The sequence below is a fragment of the Hemitrygon akajei genome, chromosome 3, assembly GCF_048418815.1.
Source record: "Hemitrygon akajei chromosome 3, sHemAka1.3, whole genome shotgun sequence".
In the NCBI taxonomy this organism is placed as follows: Eukaryota; Metazoa; Chordata; class Chondrichthyes; order Myliobatiformes; family Dasyatidae; genus Hemitrygon; species Hemitrygon akajei.
This window is the reverse complement of record NC_133126.1, coordinates 15901964-15919344: the sequence shown is the minus strand read 5'-3', so window position 1 is coordinate 15919344 and position 17381 is coordinate 15901964. Positions and strand designations below refer to the sequence as shown.

The 17381-nt window shown below is 41.3% G+C and overlaps 1 protein-coding gene across 3 annotated transcripts in view; it reads left to right on the top strand.

The window, feature by feature from the left end:
• The window catches only part of ylpm1 (YLP motif containing 1), a 171370-nt gene that overhangs the window by 76313 nt on the left and 77676 nt on the right, over positions 1–17381 (top strand). For all 3 annotated transcript variants that reach the window (XR_012098162.1, XM_073039240.1, XM_073039239.1), the window contains exons 7-13: positions 2870–2963; positions 5415–5640; positions 6090–6182; positions 6345–6519; positions 7040–7188; positions 8796–8938; positions 10089–10151. Coding sequence is in view for 2 of the 3 variants with exons in the window: in XM_073039240.1 (XP_072895341.1) it covers positions 2870–2963; positions 5415–5640; positions 6090–6182; positions 6345–6519; positions 7040–7188; positions 8796–8938; positions 10089–10151 (943 nt within the window). In the remaining variant the exon portion in view is untranslated. The remainder of the gene's footprint in view (positions 1–2869; positions 2964–5414; positions 5641–6089; positions 6183–6344; positions 6520–7039; positions 7189–8795; positions 8939–10088; positions 10152–17381) is intronic.

The window sequence follows — 17381 nt, the reverse complement described above, 5'->3', positions numbered from 1 at the left end:
GTCAAGAGTCCATTTTAATATACCAGGGAACCATTTTATAGTCCTTATAACAGCAGGCAGCAGTACAATGCAGTGCATAATAATTTAAAACCATAAATTACAATAAGAAATTTAATTTGAAAATAAAGTAGTGTAAAAATAATGAGGTTGTGTACCTGGGTTAATTGTCCATTCAGAAATCTGATGGCAGATGTGAAGAAGCTGTTGCTAAAATGTTGAGAGTATGTCTTTGAGCTCCTGTATCCCCTGCTTCATGGTGGTAATATGAAGAAGGCATGTCCTGGGTGATGGGGATCCTCATTGATGGATGCTGTCTTTTTGACGAATGAACAAAACACTAGTTTACCGTGCAGCATCATTTGTTCCTTGTTTCTATCTTCATTATACCTCTTCCCTCTGTCTCCTGTAAAAATGCTATCCCAACACCTTTCTCAGTTCCTTCATCTCCAGTGCCTTTGATTTGAGAATGAGACATTCCTTTCCAGACATCAGAGATGACCTCCAACGGTTATCCTGCCTCCACCCTCATCTCCATTGCCCAGACATCCACCCTCACTTCCATCTCCCTGCCCTCTTAACGGGGATAGAGTTACTCTTGTCTTCATCTACCACCCCATGAGTCTCCTCATCCAGCACATCATTATCCACAACTTCTGCCATTTTTAACAGTATCGTACCATCAACTGCAACTTTACCTACCCGCACTTTCCGCTTTTCACAGAGATTGCTCGTTCTGTGCTTCTATTGTCATTTTGTCCTTACCCACTAATCTCCTTCCTGGCATTTATTCTTGCAAGCAGAAGAAATGCTACACCTACCAATTCATCTCCTTCATCAACTCCATTTAAGGCCCAAGCAATCCTTGCAGGTGAGGCAACACGTCACCTGCAAATCTTTTGGGGTTGTTTATTATATCCGGTGCTCTCAATGTGGTCTGTACGTTGGTGGAACCGAACATAGATGGGCAGACTGCTTTGTCAAGCACCTTCATTCCATCTGGAAAAAAAAACAGGATTTCCTGGTGGCCAGTCTTCTCCTCACTTGTCTTTCACTTCCACCAATGCCCCTCTTCCTTTCTTCCATGGTCTAATTTCTTCTATTAGAATCCTTCTTCTCCAGCCCTTTACCTTTTCTATCACTCAGCCTCTTACTTCATCCCCCTCTTCCCAAACCACCTGGCTTCACCCTTCCCCTCTCCCTACCTTATTCTGGTCCTGATGAAGAGTCTTAGTCTGAAATGTTGACTGTTTATTCATTTCCATATATGTGGCCTGACCTGCTGAATTCTTCTAGCCTTTGATGGGTGTTGCTCTGGATTTCCAACATCTGCAGAATCTCTTGTGTTTATCATTTGTTTCTCACGGTACCCAGATGATTGCATCATTCACCATTTAAAAATTGTTTGGCCATGTTTCCCTGTTCAATCTGGTCAATCTGGTTCTTTAATGGGACTAACACTGAGATTTTTTTTGTGATCAAAACTCCAAGTAAAGACTTTCACTGTTGCAAAACTACAAATTCCACATTATATAAGTAAGCAATAATTAATTCTGAAACTCCCTAAGTTCATTTTAGGAAATGTAATTTCTAAGATGATCTGAAATGTCGAAGCTTGATTTGTAGAAGCCTGTCAACACAGCATGATTGTGCTTTATGTTGATGAACTATGGATGAAGAAGATTGCTATGACCATGCTGAATTTATTATTGGCCAATTGTATTCAGCCACAGTATTAAGCAATGACGCAGCTGTAATTTGGATGTTCCAGAGAGTTGTTTGATGTTCTGACCAGCTTCCTGATATATACAGGGCAACATCTTTCCTTTTCAGGAGTGTTTTGATTTATTTTTAGTTACTGATGGGACAAAAAGCAAGGGAAAACATTGCCTTTGCCTATCAGTTTAATTACAGATCTTAGAACCTTTCATCAGTGACATGAACTTTAAAAGCAAGCTATCTACCCAAAAAGGAATTCATTAGAGTTTCTAGCACATTTGATACTTATATGTAAGAGAAGTAGAACATTTACTTTTATTGCCCCAGCCTCAGCTGTACTAGGTTCTCTGGCATATTTTTCGACTGTCCTCAAGAAAGGTGTTGGAAGCACACGCACCAGTCATCGTTGAGGGGTCAGCAGTGGAAAGAGCATCACCACCTCAGAGGATCTTTCCTGGACTTAACATGTTGATACAACCATGACTACGGTATACAGGGACTCGACTTAATTAGGAATTTGAGGAAGTTTGGTACATCACCAAAGACTAGTAAATTTCCACTTAAGTATCCTGGAAAGTATTCTGGCTGTTTGCATCACTCTCTGGTACGGAGTGCCAAACGAGAGGCTTCAGAGGTTTAGACAGCTCCATCACAGATGCAGCCTTCCCATCGTAGAGGACATGTTCCAAAGCTGGTGCCTTTAGGAAGGAGATATCCATCATTAAGAATCCTCATCATCCAGAACATGCTATCTTCTCAATGCTACCATCGGGGATGAGGTAAAGGAGCCTGAATATACAGTCTACCTTCTAGAAACAGTTACTTCAGCTCTGCTGTCAAATTTCTGAATGGTTCAGGAACACTTCCTCTTTTGCACTGTGTATTTAATTTATAGTAATTTGTTATATCTATATTGTATCGCTGCCACAAAACAACATATTTCATAACATGTCAGTGACAATAAATCTGATTCTGAAGTCTGTATTGCTTTTCTTGTGCTTGAAGCAAGACAGATATTTCACCCATGAAATAAAATTTCTAGTCTAAGTCACTACGGTTATACTTGTTATACCTGTAGCTTTCTGTTATGAATGCAACTGTCTCCTTTACCAGAATTAAACCCAATGATTGAACTTTTTTTCTTGTACTTCAGTGAGTTACAGGAGATTGGCAAAACAGATTCCACTGGAATGCCTCCAGTAATTCAAGATTACCAAAACTCTAAAACTGGTAAAGACTTTTACAAGGTAAGAGGATATCCAGCTAGCATTAAGAAAAATTGAATGATAAGAGTATTTGAGTTGTCTATGGCAATTACATGAAAAAGTTCAGCATTTGAAAAGATAGTTGCCATTTTTTTTTTGCTTTGTTATCCTTAAGGGGAAAAGAGAGAATACGTCTGCTTGAAGGATTGCTGAAGAGATTGTGGAGGCATTTGTAGTAATTAAAGAATCATTACAGTCAGGAATGGTTCCATCTCACTCCAAGGGGGAAAAGTACAAGAAATTATAGGCCAGTTAGCCTAACTTAAGTGGTTGGTAAAATTTTAGAATCCATTATTAAGGATGAAATTCTAGGATACCTGGAAGCATTTGATAAAATATGCCAAAGTCAGCATTGATTCCGTAAAGGGAGATCTTGCTTGACAAATACGTTGGAATTCTTAGAGCAAGTAACAAGCAGGATAGCCAAAGCAGAGCTGGTGGATTTTGCTAATTTGGATGGTATGGTAGTACAGAAGAAATATTGGCATGGATAGAACATTATCTGACTAGCAGAAGGCAAAGTGTGGAACAACGGGCTTTTTCAGGTTAGCTGCCAAAGACTAATGGTGTTCCACAAGGGTCAGTGTTGAATTCGATATCATTCATGTTAATAATCCTAATGACAGAATTGATGGCTTTGTGACAAAGTTTGTGAATGGTACAAAGATAGTTGGAGAGCCGGGGATCTGCAGAAGGGCTTAGACAGATTTGGAGAATGGTCAAGGAAGTGGCAGATAGAAAACAATGCAGGGAAGTGTATGGTCATGCACTTAGATAGACGGGACAAAGGCACTGATTATTTTTGAAAAGGGGAGTGATCTCAGAAATCAGAGGTGGAAAGAAGCTTTTGAGTCCTAGTGCAGGATTCCCTAAAGGTTGAGTTGTTAGTGAGGAAAACAAATGCAATATTATTGTTAATTTCAGGAGTGCTAGAATGTCAAAGCAAGGCTGTAATGCTAAGGCTTTATAACACATTGGTCAGATCACACATGGAGTACTGTAAGCAGTTTTGGAGCCCGTATGTAGGGACAGATCTGCTGCTGTCGGAGAGATTCCAGAGGAGGTTTTAAAGAACAATCCTGGGGATGAGAAGGTTATCTTTTAAGGAGCTTTTGATGGTTCTGGGCCTATATTCATTGGAATTTAGAAGACTGAGGGAGAATCTCATTGAAACCTTTAGAATATTGAAAGGCCTGGATAGAGTGGACGTGCAGAGGATATTTCCAGAAGTATGAGAGTGTAGGACCAGAGGCAAAGCATTAGGATACAAGGATGTTCTTTTAAAACAGAGCTGAAGATGAATTTCTAAATCCAGAGGGTGGTGTATCTGTGAAATTTATTGCCACAGGTGGTAGTGGAGGCAAAGTCATTGGTTATATTTAAATGGGAGATTGATAAGTTCTTGATTAGTAAGAGTGAAAGGTTAAGGGAAGAAGGCAAGAGAAGAGGGTTGAATTGGAATGATAAATCATCAATGTTAGAATTGTGAAACAGACTTGGTAGGTTAAATGGCCTAATTCTGCTCTGATGTTATGATCAATGTAGTCCTCTGTGTGGAGCCATAGGAGATGGGTGAGATACTAAATGAATATTTCTCGATATTTATCCTGTGGATAAAGTCATAGAAGCAAGGGAAACTAACAGTGATGACCTAAAATAAAAATCTATATTACAAAAGTGGAGGTGCTGCCAGTCTTAAAGTGTATAAAGGGAAATAAATCCCCAGAGCCTAAGCAAGTGTATCATAGGATATTGTGGTAAGGCACGTAAGAAATTGTGGGGACCTTGGCAGATATACTTGTGTCATCTTTAGTACTGGATAGAGTACTGGAAGATTTGGAGAGCAGCTTATGTACTTTATTTAAGAAGAATTATAAAGACTAGCGTCACATCAACGAACATAGATTTCTCCAATTCTAGTGATATCTTCCCTCCCCCTTCTCTCTTTTCCATTCCCCATTCTTGCTCCCTTCTTATTCTTTCTCCTCACCAGCCTAGCATCTCCATCTCATGCCCCTTTTCCCTTTTCTCCCATAGTCCCTTCTGCTGCCCTATCAGATTATTTCTCTTTACCTTTCCACCTGTCACCTCCAAGCTACTCACTTCATCCCCCTCCCCACCCACCTACCTACCTTCCCTCTCATCTGGCTTCACTTACCACCTTCAAGCTTGACCTCCATCCCCTTCCCCCCACTTTCTCCTGCCTGACCTTCTGAGTTCCTCTGGCATTTTGTGTGTGCTACTTTGTAACTTACTGTGGGTTTGACTAAAAATTACAGCTTTTTTCTTACTGTTATATTATTCTGAGATAGTTTTGTTTGGTAGCCTTGCATGGTACATGCATATGGTTTTTAATATCTTGAGATTTGTAGTGCCTGTGTTCTATGCAAACATCTTACTCACGTCATTGCTATTTCCTAAATGTCATTGTAGGATATGACAAAAACTGAAAACTCATTACTTGGACCTGGACCATCTGCTGCTCCTATCCAGTCAGAGCGTTGGGATACAGATACATTCCATGGCTTATGGGATTCTGTGTCTCAACCTAAAAATCCCGATTCTAATTATGGTTACAGTGAGCCTTCATCTATCTCAACTGCTCCTCTAAACAAGGCACCACCAATTCAGAAAACAGTTGATTATGGTCATGGACGTGGTAAGTGTGAAATTGACAATTGCTTGCATTTATCTAATATGTTCAAAGCAGTAAATAATCCTTGGACCCTTCACTAAAACATAGTAACCAAAATGGCATTGCCGTGGGGAAAATTTAGAGTGTAGAACCTAAAACTTGGTTTATTTAGGACAATGAAGTGTGCATATTTCTTTTCTGCATGTAGGGTTTCTGTCATGTACCATTCCTGGCACTTTTGAAGTGCTTCCAAGTTCAAAGTTTTTCTTTAACAGTTACATTTTTTTCACCACTATTATTGTTAAACCTCGCAATGGCACCCTTTTTCAGCAGCAAAATTCTATTTTCAGGCTTCTTTGTGTGAGTTGCTAAAATGAGAATCTGCAGAATCCTTTGATAAATGTAAACATTGAAAAGCATTACTTTTGAGTGGGTTATTCACAAAAAGAACTTCATTTTATTTTCTCATTCAGATTCAGGACCACCAGGAAGGATTGAACAGATCCCTTATGGTGAACGAGTTTCACTTGGCCCTGAGCCAGTACGGGAAAGGATGTATGATAAAGGTAGGCTGACAGTTGTGAAGTACTTTTCCTGATCATTGAAAACACCAGAATCTTTTATTGTATTTGAAGTCCCATACAATTTTGCTAGTACATTTATAAATGTGACCAAATGTGTCAAATAGCCTGCAGACATTACATTCAAGTGTTTCTCTTTCTACTTAGATGTACTAGGCCCTCGAGATCGTTTCGGAGACAGAGATTCGTTTTTAGAACGAAGGGGAGATCCTTATTTGGATCGCAGAGATTTTGATAGAGAGCATGATCCATACAGGGATAGATCGATGGGCGATTTTGAAAGGGAAGGATTTGATCGTGAAAGATTTGGGCGTGAAGAAAGGTAAGTGTGATACCCATTTCAATAATCAAGGTGAAGAATACTGTACACTGAATAAATACTTCTACGCCACATCTAGAGAATATTTATGAAGATAGCCAAATCACAATATTCATTTCTTTTTGTAACTGAACCCAAAATAATGACACAATATTCTAATAGATGCAAAGGTATGATAGATTGAGATAGCTATGATGTGGCAGATTCAGGGATGTATTTCCCTGAGCTGGAGTGTTTAGAACTGGGGGTGGGGGGTGGGTCTCAGACTTAAAGAGATGGCCATTCCAGGAGAAAATGAGAAGATGCGTTTCACTTGCAGCATAGTAGATCTTTGAAACTCTCTATGCAAGAGCTGTGGAGGCTCAGTCACTGAGTAGTTGGATATCAAGGGAATAAGAGGCTTTGGAATTAGCAAGGAAAAGTAGCACTGATGAGAACTTATCAGGCGCTGGTGCTTTTCATTTACCATGTAGGTAAACAAAATCCTTTTTCTAGTAATTATTTTTGTATGCTTCATTTACAGAATGCCTCATGGTCCACCTGGTAGATCAAGTGGATATCACAACTATCAGGACAATAAAGACCCTTTCAACCGAGGGGGATTTGAAAGGCCACAATTTGATCGCTTAACTGATCGACCACCATTTGATCATACACCAACTGGTTTCGGAGGTAACTATTGTAGATCTATTAGTAATATGTTCATCATTCACATTCATGAATTGGTAATTTGCAATATTGACTGTGTGACAGCTCATCTGAATACAATTAAATAGGTGTGTTACACCAGATCTACTTCAGACTGTTGCATTAAATGTTCAATTTTTAGCCAATCGTGTGATTTCAGATCTATTGGTAGTTGAAGGTCGTTGTGCTGCTAAATTGAGCTCAATAGTATGATTAGAAATTCATATTTTGTTGATAGATTCAGTTACGTTGGAACCATCTCTAGGTAGGAATAAAATCTCAGAAGGAATCCATTATATTGCATTCTTTAAGTCAACCATCGTGGAACGCAATCCCCCCGTAATCTCTTGCCTGTACTCTTTTCTATCATTATCTAAATTTACATGGGTGCCACTTTTCCATTTAGCTACCTAGCTTTCATTTATGATACTAAGATAGGTGGCGTTGTGGATAATGAAGTAGATTTTCAAAGCTTGCAGAGAGAATTAGGCCAGTTAGAAGAGTGGGCTGAAAGATGGCAGATGGAGGTTAATGCTGATAAGTGTGAGGTGCTACATTTTGATAGGAATAATCAAAATAGGACATACATGGTAAATGGTAGGGCATTGAGGAATGCAGTAGAACAGAGTGATCTAGGAATAACAGTGCATAGTTCCCTGAAGGTGGAATCTCATGTGGATAGGGTGGTGAAGAAAGCTTTTGGTATGCTGGCCTTTATAAGTCAGAGCATTGAGTATAGGAGTTGGGATGTAATATTAAAATTGTACTAGGCATTGGTAGGGCCAAATTTGGAGTATTGTGTACAGTTCTGGTCACCGAATTATAGGAAAGATGTCAACAAAATAGAGAGAGTACAGAAGAGATTTACTAGAATGTTACCTGGGTTTCAGCATCTAATTTACAGAGAAAGGTTGAACAAGTTAGATCTTTTTTCTTTGGAACGTAGATGGTTGAGGGGGGACTTGATAGAGGTATTTAAAATTATGAGGGGGATAGATAGAGTTGACTTGGATAGGCTTTTTCCATTGAGAGTAGGGGAGATTGAAACAAGAGGACATGAGTTGAGAGTTAAGGGGCAAAAGTTTAGGGGTAACACGAGAGGGAACTTCTTTACTCAGAGAGTGGTAGCTATGTGGAATGAGCTTCCATTAGAAGTAGTAGAGGCAAGTTCGATTTTGTCATTTCAAAAAAAAATTGGATAGGTATATGGACAGGAAAGGAATGGAGGGTTATGGGCTGAGAGCAGGTCGGTGGGACTAGGTGAGAGTAAGCGTTCGGCACAGACTAGAAGGGCCGAAATGGCCTGTTTTTGTGCTGTCATTGTTACATGGTTACCATTGCATTGTATTGTTTGTTAAGGTGTTTTAGTGATGGTAATTTGGGATTGTATATGTTCCTGATAATGGCTGTACTATTTTGAAAAGTATGAAGAAGTTTTGAGCCTTTTGAATTATTTGATCTGTCATATAAGATTATTCTTTTCTTGATATCGTGTTCTGATTGATGAGCTGAGGGTCATTTTGTAGTATTTTTATCTTTACTCTTAAACTAATTTGTCACTGTGGGATCTCTTCATTTTCCAAATATTTCAGGTGAAAGAAGATATTCTGACGAGAGGATACCTGCCTCCGCCCCTCATCCAGCACATCCTCCTCCACGCGTTGAAAAAAAACCAGAAAGCAAAAATGTTGACGATATTCTAAAAATGCCTGGCAGACAAAGTCGCCCTGATAGGGTGAGTTAAGTTGATCTGTTTCATGTGTTTTGTAGTCATAGCACCTTCTATGGAAGTTGAGTTAACCAGTTATATGTAATGTTTGAGTGGAATTTTGAAGCTGTATTATAGAAATGCAATGAAATAGATTGTAGTCAAACCCTTCCTCTTGAGTCAATGAAGTCAGTTTTCAAAGACCTGCAGAGTCTTAAGTCCATAATCAAAGCACCAGTAGAACAGTATAGATATCTTAGTGTCTTGCAATTATTTGTATTACAACTCTGAAGATCATGAGACCTTTATGCACAAATTGGTTTGAATCCTACAAACAACAAATTTATAATTTACCCATTTTGTTTAGATCATATATAATTATAATTTTTCCAGCGAACCTGGCATATTTAAGCATGGGGAATGGAGTCTCAGTGAGCTTTAAAGCAGTGCAGTAAATAGAACCTTGGTGAATTTAAAGGAAGTGCTGGAAAAGAGATCTTGTTGAGTTTCAAAGGAGTGCAGGAGATGGGGCCCAAATGAGATTAAAGGGAACATGGGAAATGGTGCAAGGTGGCAAAACATCTGGATTTCTCAAAAATTATGCAGCTGCTTATTGGAGCTTTGCTCTACCAAAAAAAAATCATGCTCAGTTACTGACTGAAACTGCACAGCCCTCTGTGTTAGAGAATTCTAGAGGTTACCCCACTGTCAATGTGAAGAAATTTCTCACTTCGGTCAGAAATAACCCACTTCTGATTCTAAGACCATGGCTCCTATTTCTTGGTTCTTCAGCATGAAAAAACATCTTTACTATATCTATCATGTATAGCCCTCCTAAGAACTTAGTGAGTTCTATCTGGTTAGCTCCCAACCATCTAAGCTCCAGTGATTAATGGCATAGCTGACTTAACCTGTCCTCATATTGCAACCTGCCATTCCAGGAGCTAACCTTTGCTGCACTCTCTCTTAGTATGTCCATCCTTTTTTAGGTGAGAAGACCAGAATTGTACACCGTTATTCCATATGTGGTCTCATCATTCCCCTTATAACTATAGTAAGACCTGCACTTGAATCACTTCGCGGTTAAATACAGTCTGTCTTCCTACAGGCCTGGAGCACGTGCATGTCTACAATAACTTTGAACATTGCTTTCATTATTTTTCCTGCTGTATTACAGATTGTAGTTATTATGCGAGGACTCCCTGGCAGTGGGAAGACACATGTTGCAAAACTCATTCGTGTAAGTACCTCTTTTGATGGAAAAATATTAAAATTTTATCTTCTTTGGAAGCATTGTATTGGAGATCTCTTAATACTTGTGAGACTACATAATTTGTATTACACAGAGCAAAAAGGGTCATGTTGGAATGTGCAATTTACCTTCACACTTCTAATTAGGAAGGGATATATTGGGCAATATACTGTACTTATCCCTTGCTATTGGCAGCTTGTGCCTTGACATGCATATGTATCCTCATTGATCAACTGTACTGTAAATTGTTCAGGGTGCACAAGGTATGAACTCCTGGCTTAAGTTTTCTGGAGAGTGTGCACCTCCTACAAATTATCATTGGGGAAATTGAGCTGAGATGTCAAGGAAATGAGCGCGGTTAGGAGAATAGTAGGGTAGTGCTAGTGGGAGAGTTTCAGTTTTCCTGTATTGACAAGGCCACACCGAGTTCAAAGAGCCTGGTTGGGATAGAACTTATGCTGTGTATTCATTATAGTTTACTCTCACAATAGATATAGAGGAACCTACTTGGCAAGGAGCTCCTGAGGGAACAAGGAGGGCCAAGCAGCTGTGGTGGCACTGGGGAACTCTGGGTCCAGTGACCATAATTCTAGTAGTTCAAAATAGTTACAGAAAGCAATAGAATAGCTCCTCAGGTTCAGGTCCTGGACTGGATCAGGATCTAGCTGGAGTCAATTAGGCAACTATATTTAAAAGCAAAGGAACAGTTGGCAAGTTGGAACCTTTTAAAAGGGTCATGTAAAGACTCTATGGCCAGCACATTTCTTTTAGGGTGAAGGTAGACACATCAAATTCAAGAAATCCTGGCTGGCGGGAGATATTGAGGCTCTGGTCATGAAAAAAGTGTACATCACTTTTAGACAGCTGAGTGCAAATGAATCCCTCCCTTAAAAGAGAAATCAAAATCCTCTGAAATAGATTTAGCAGGCAAGCTTAAAGATAATTCTTCAGTTATATTAACAGTAATAGGGTGACTATGGAGAGACTAGATCCTCTTAAGGGCCACAGGAAGTAACATTTTTAATGCCTATTTCTTTTCAGTTTGCTAAAACAAAATAACATGGGTGCTAAACAAGTGAGGGTAATAAGTAATGCACACAAAATGCTGGAAGAATTTGGCATGTACTGAGGTCTTAGAACAGGCATATTACGAGGAAGGGGCTATTTGTCGTCTTGAAATGAGTTAAGGTGGGCAAATCCCAAGAGCTTGACCAAATACATCCCCAAACCTCAGAAGAAATTGTTGAGGCACTTGTAGAGATATTTGCATTGTTGTTGGCCACTAAAAAAAGTTCCAGAAGACTGGTGGGTAGCTAATGTTATTCCATTGTTCAAGAGTAGTAAGGATAATCCAGAGAACTACAGGCTGGTGAGGCTGACTTCATTTGTAAGGAAGTTACTGGAAGGAATTCTGAGGGACAAGATCTACTGTCACTTGAATAGTCTAGGCCTGATCAGGAATGGCATGGTTTTGTGTGTGGGAGATCATATCTGACAAATCTTTTGGAGTTTTCTATAGAGGTAACTAAGGGGATAGATGAAGGTTCGGCAGTGAATGTTGTCTACGTGAACTTTTGTAAGGCCTTTGACAGGATCCCACCTGGGAGGCTGATCTCGAAGGTTAGGTCAACGGGTTCAGGGGTACTGTCAAGGTGCATTCAGAATTGGCTTGATGATGGGAAGCAGAGAGTGATGGTTGAATTTTATTCTCGGACTCAAGGCCTGTGATGAGCGGGATGTCCCAGGAATCAGTGTTGGGACCTCTGTTATTTCATTATATGTCTAAACAATTTGGCTATGTCTGTACATGGCAAGATTAGCAAATTTGCCAATGATACTAAATTAGGGAAACGAGCTGAGTGTGAAGCAGGTTACAGTGAATTGCAAAGAGATCTTGATCAGTTAAGGAGATGGGATGAGGAATGGCAAATGGATTTCAACTTGGATAAGTATGAGGAGATGCTTTTTGAATATTCAAGCCAGGGTAGAACTTACATGTTGAATGGCCGGGCACTGGTGAGTGTTGTGGAACGGAGTTCAAAGTTAGTTTATTATCAAAGTACATATATGTCATCATATACAACTCTGAGTTATTTTCTTATGGGCATGATCAATAAATCCATAACAGAATAATAACCATAATAGAATCAATGAAAGACTGCGGGCATTCAGCCAGTGTTCACCCATATATGTGAGTATGTTCCTCTGTCCCACTACACTCATTGCTAAAAGCAGCCACGCAAATAGACAGGATGGTGAAGAATGGGAGTATTTTCAGTCAGGACATCAAGTTTAGGAGTAGGGACATTAGGGACTACCTGTGGGAAGCCTCTGGCACTGAGTCTGGCCCTGTAGCTCAGAAGGGTAGGGAACTGAGGAGGATGACAGCAGTAATAGGGGACTCTATAGTCAGGAGAACAGATAGGTGATTCTGTGGATGTGAAAATGTTTCTGAACATGTCCGCAGTTTCCTGAAAAGGGAGGCTCAGTAGCCAGAAGTCATGGTAAATATTGGTACTAATGACATGGGTAGATAAAGGGAGGAAGTCCTGAAGAAAGAACACGGGGAGTTACGAAGGAAGCTGAGAAGCAAGACTTCATGGGTAGTAATCTTGGGATTGCTCCCTGTGCAACGCAACAGTGAGGATAGGAATGGAATGAAATGGCAGATAAATGTCTGGCTGAAGAATTGGAGCAGGGAGCAGGGAATCAGATCTTTGGATATTTGGGATCTCTTAGGGCAGGTGTGAGCTGTACAAATGGGATGGGTCGCACTTGAATCCGAGGAGGACCACTATTCTTGCGGGAAGGTTTACTACAGCTGCTGGGAGTGGTTTAAACTAATGTGGCAGGGGGATAGGAACGAGTATGATAGAACTGAGGATGAGCCAATAGGTTTACAACTAGATGATGGATGTAACATGAATGTAAGGAAGGTCAAGCCAATGATTGGGTACAAATGTAGACGGAACAAAGAGTTAAGTTGTACCACAGAGGCAAAATTCAAAAGGGGGAAGAATGCAAGACTGAAAGGATTGTATATAAATGCACATAGCATTCAGAATAAGGTGGATGAACTCATGGCACAATTAGAGATTGGATGGTATGATGTTGTGGGCATCACTGAGTCGTGGCAGAAAGGCCATAGTTGGGAACTTAACATCAAAGGATGTACTTAGTATCGAAAGGATGGGCAGGAAGGCATATGTGGTAGTGTGGCTCTATTAGTAAGAGATGGAATTACAACCTTAAAAGGAAGTCACATAGGGTCAGAGGTGGTTGCATTTTTGTGGGTGGAGTTAAGAAACTGCAAGGGTTAAAAACCATTATGGGAATCATATATAGGCCTCCAAATAGTAGCCAAGATGTGGGGTTGAGATTGCAAAGGGAGCTGGAAAAGGCATGTAATAAGGGTAAAGGCACAATTGTAATGGGGGACCATATGCAAGGGGATTGGGAAAATCAGGTTGGTGTCAAATCACAGGAGAGGGAATTTGTTGAATGCCTATGAGATGTGCTTGTGCCAACTCAGGAAGGCTATCTTAGATTGGGTGTTCTGTAATAACCCAGATCGTATTAAGAAGCTTAATGTAAAGGAACCCTGAGGAGGCAGTGATCATAGATATGACTGAATTCATACTGCATTTTAGAAGCATAAATCACATGTATCAGTATCATGATGGAATAAAGGGAATTACAGAGGCATGAGAGAGTACCTTTCCAGGGTGGATTGGGGGAGGATACTGGTGGGAATGACAGCAGAGCAGAGATGGCTGAAGTTCCTGTGAATAGTTCACAGGGTGCAGGATAGATATGTTCCACAGAAGAATTTGTTCTCAAATGACACGGGTAGACAACTGTGGCTGACAAGGGAAGTTAAGGACTACATAAAAGCCAAGGAAAGGGCATATCAGGTAGCAAAAGTCAGGGGCAATTGGATGATTGGGAAGCTTTCCAGATCTAACAAAAGGCAACTAAAACAGCTACAAGAAGGGAAAAGATAAAATATGAGAGCAAGCAACACACACACACAGAATGCTGGTGGAACGCAGCAGGCCAGGCAGCACCTACAGGAAGAAGTAGAGTCGATGTTTCCGGCCGAGACCCTTCGTCAGGACTAACTGAAAGAAGAGATATTAAGAAATTTGAGAGGGGGAGGGGAGATCCGAAATGATAGAAGACAGGAGGGGGAGAGATGAAGCTAAGAGCTGGAAAGTTGATTGGCAAGAGGGATACACGGCTGGAGAGGGAGAGGATCATAGGAAAAGAGGCCTGGGGAGAAAGAAAGGGGGAAGGGAGCACCAGAGGGAGATGGAGAGTAGACAAGGAGTGATTGTGAGAGGGACAGAGAGAGAACAAGGGGGGGAGGGGAAAATAATTTAGGGATTGGGTGAGAAGGGGAGGAGGGGCATTAACGGAAGTTAGAGAAATGAATGTTCATGCCATCGGGTTGGAGGCTACCCAGACGGAATATAAGGTGTTGTTCCTCCAACCTGAGTGTGGCTTCACCTTGACAGTAGAGGAGGCCGTGGATAGACATATGAGAATGGAAATGGGACCTGGAATTAAAATGTGTGGCCACTGGGAGATCCTGTTTTCTCTGGCAGACTGAGCATAGGTGTTCAGGAAAATGGTCTCTCAGTCTGCGTTGGGTCTCACCTAAATATAGAAAGCCGCACCGGGAGCACCAGACACAGCCGACTCACAGACAGAAGGACTATCTGGAGCCCTGAATGGTGATGAGGGAGGAAGTGTAAGGGCAGGTGTAGCACTTGTTCTGCTTACAAGGATAAGTGCCAGGAGAGAGATCGGTGGGAAGGGATGCGGGGGACGAATGGACAAGGGAGTCGCATAGGGAGCAATCCCTGCGGAAAGCAGAAAGGGGGGGAGGGAAAGATGTGCTTGGTGGTGGGATCCCGTTGGAGGTGGCGGAAGTTACGGAGAATTATATGTTGGACCTGGAGGCTGGTGGGGTGGTAGGTGAGAACAAGGGGAACCCTTGGGGTGGCGGGAGGATGGGGTGAGAGCAGATGTGCGTGAAATGGGAGAGTCGTGTTTGAGAGCAGAGTTGATGGTGGAGGAAGGAAAACCTCTTTCTTTAAAAAAGGAAGACATCTCCTTCATCTTGAGAGCAGATATGGCGAAGATGGAGGAATTGCGAGAAGGGGATTTTTGCAAGAGGGTAGGAAGAGGAATAGTCCAGGTAGCTGTGAGAGTCCATAGGCTACAGTAGACATCAGTAAATAAGCCGTCTCCAGAGATAGAGACAGAAAGATCAGGAAAGGGGAGGGAGGTGTTGGAAATGGACCAGGTAAATTTGAGGGCAGGGTGAAAGTTGGAGGCAAAGTTAATGAAGGCAACGAGCTCAGCGTGCGTATAGGAAGCAGCGCCAATGCAGTTGTCGATGTAGCGAAGGAAAAGTGGGGGACAGATACCAGTATAGGCTTGGACTGTTCCACAAAACCATCAAAAAGGCAGGCATAGTTGAGACCCATACAGGTGCCCATGGCTAGACCTATAGCTTGGAGGAGGTGGAAGGAGCCAAAGGAAAAATTATTAAGAGTAAGGACTAATTCCGCTAGACAGAGGAGAGTGGTGGTTGAGGGGAACTGGTTAGGTCTGGAATCTAAAAAGAAGCAGAGAGCTTTGAGACCTTCCTGGTGGGGGATGGAGGTATATAGGGACTGGATATCCATGGTGAAAATAAGGCGGTGGGGGCCAGGGAACTTAAAATCATTGAAAAAATTCATAGAGTGGAATTGGAACAAGGTGTGGTGAAGTCGAGACGGTTGATGTCCCGTCGGCAGTTAGCAATAAAGAGAATCAGAGCAGGCAGAAGATAAGCGGGGTAGCAAAGTAACCAATAATACAAAACAGGATACCAAATTTTTTTTCAGTTATATAAAGAGGTGAGAGCTGGAAAATGATGCTGATGAGGTAGTAATGGGGGACAAAGTAATGGCAGATGAACAATGGGGACTTTGCATCTGACTTTACGGGGAAGACAGTAGCTGTATGCCAGAGGTCCGTGAGTGTTAGGGTGCAGGAGTGAGTGCCATTGTTAGGCAAACTCAAAGGTCCTAAGGTGGATAAAGCTCCTGGACCAGATGGACTACATCCCAGAGTCCTGAGAGAGGTAGTTGAAGAGATGCATTGGTCATGATCTTTCAATAATCACTTGATTCTTGCATGGTCCCAGAGGGCTGGAAGATTGCAAATATCTCTCCACTCTTTAAGAAGGGAGGAAGGCAAAAGAAAGGAAATTATAAGCCAGTTAGCCTAACCTCAGTGGTTGGGAAAGTGTTAAGAGTCTATTATTAAGGATGAAGTTTCAGGGTACTTGGAGACTAATGATGAAATAAGTCAAAGTCAGCATGGTTTCTGTAAAGAGAAATCTTGCCTGACAAATCTGTTGGGAGTTTTTCGAGGAAATAACGAGCAGGTAGACAAAGGAGAGGCAGTGGATGTCACTTACTTGGATTTTCAGTAGGCACACATAAGGTGCCGCACATGAGGCTGCTTAACAAGAGAAAATCCTATGGCGTTACAGGAAAGATACTGGCATGGATAGAGAAATGGCTGACAGGCATGAGGTAGTGAGTGGGAATAAAGGGGGGCCTTTTGTGGTTAGCTGTCGCGGTCTAGTATTTCTCAGGGGTCAGGATTGGGATCGCTACTTTTCACATTGATTTAGATAATGGAATTGATGGTTTAGTGGTAAAATTTGTGGATGATGATATGTGAAGATATGTGGAGGAGTAGGTAGTGCTGAGGAACCAATATGATTACAGCAGGACAAGTTGGAAGAATAGGCAAAAAAGTGGCAGATGGAATGCAGTTGGGAAATGTATGATAATGCATTTGGTAAAAAGAACAATAATGCAGACTACTATCTAAAAGTGGAGAAGATTCAAATAACAGAGGTGGAGAGCAAATTGAGAGTCCTAGTGCAAGATTCCAGAAGGTTATTTTATAGGTTGAGTCTGTGGTAAAGAAGACAAATGTAACGTCAGGATTTATTTCAAGGTGAATAGACACTAGTTAGGCCGCACTTGGAGTATTGTCAACGGTTTGGGCCCCATATCTCAGAAAGCTATTGGAGAAGAGTCCAGAGGAGGTTCACAAGGATGATTCTGGGAATGAAGGGGTTAACATATGAGGAGCATTTGGCAGCTTTGAGCCTGTACTCACTGGAATTTAGAAGAATGCATGGGGATC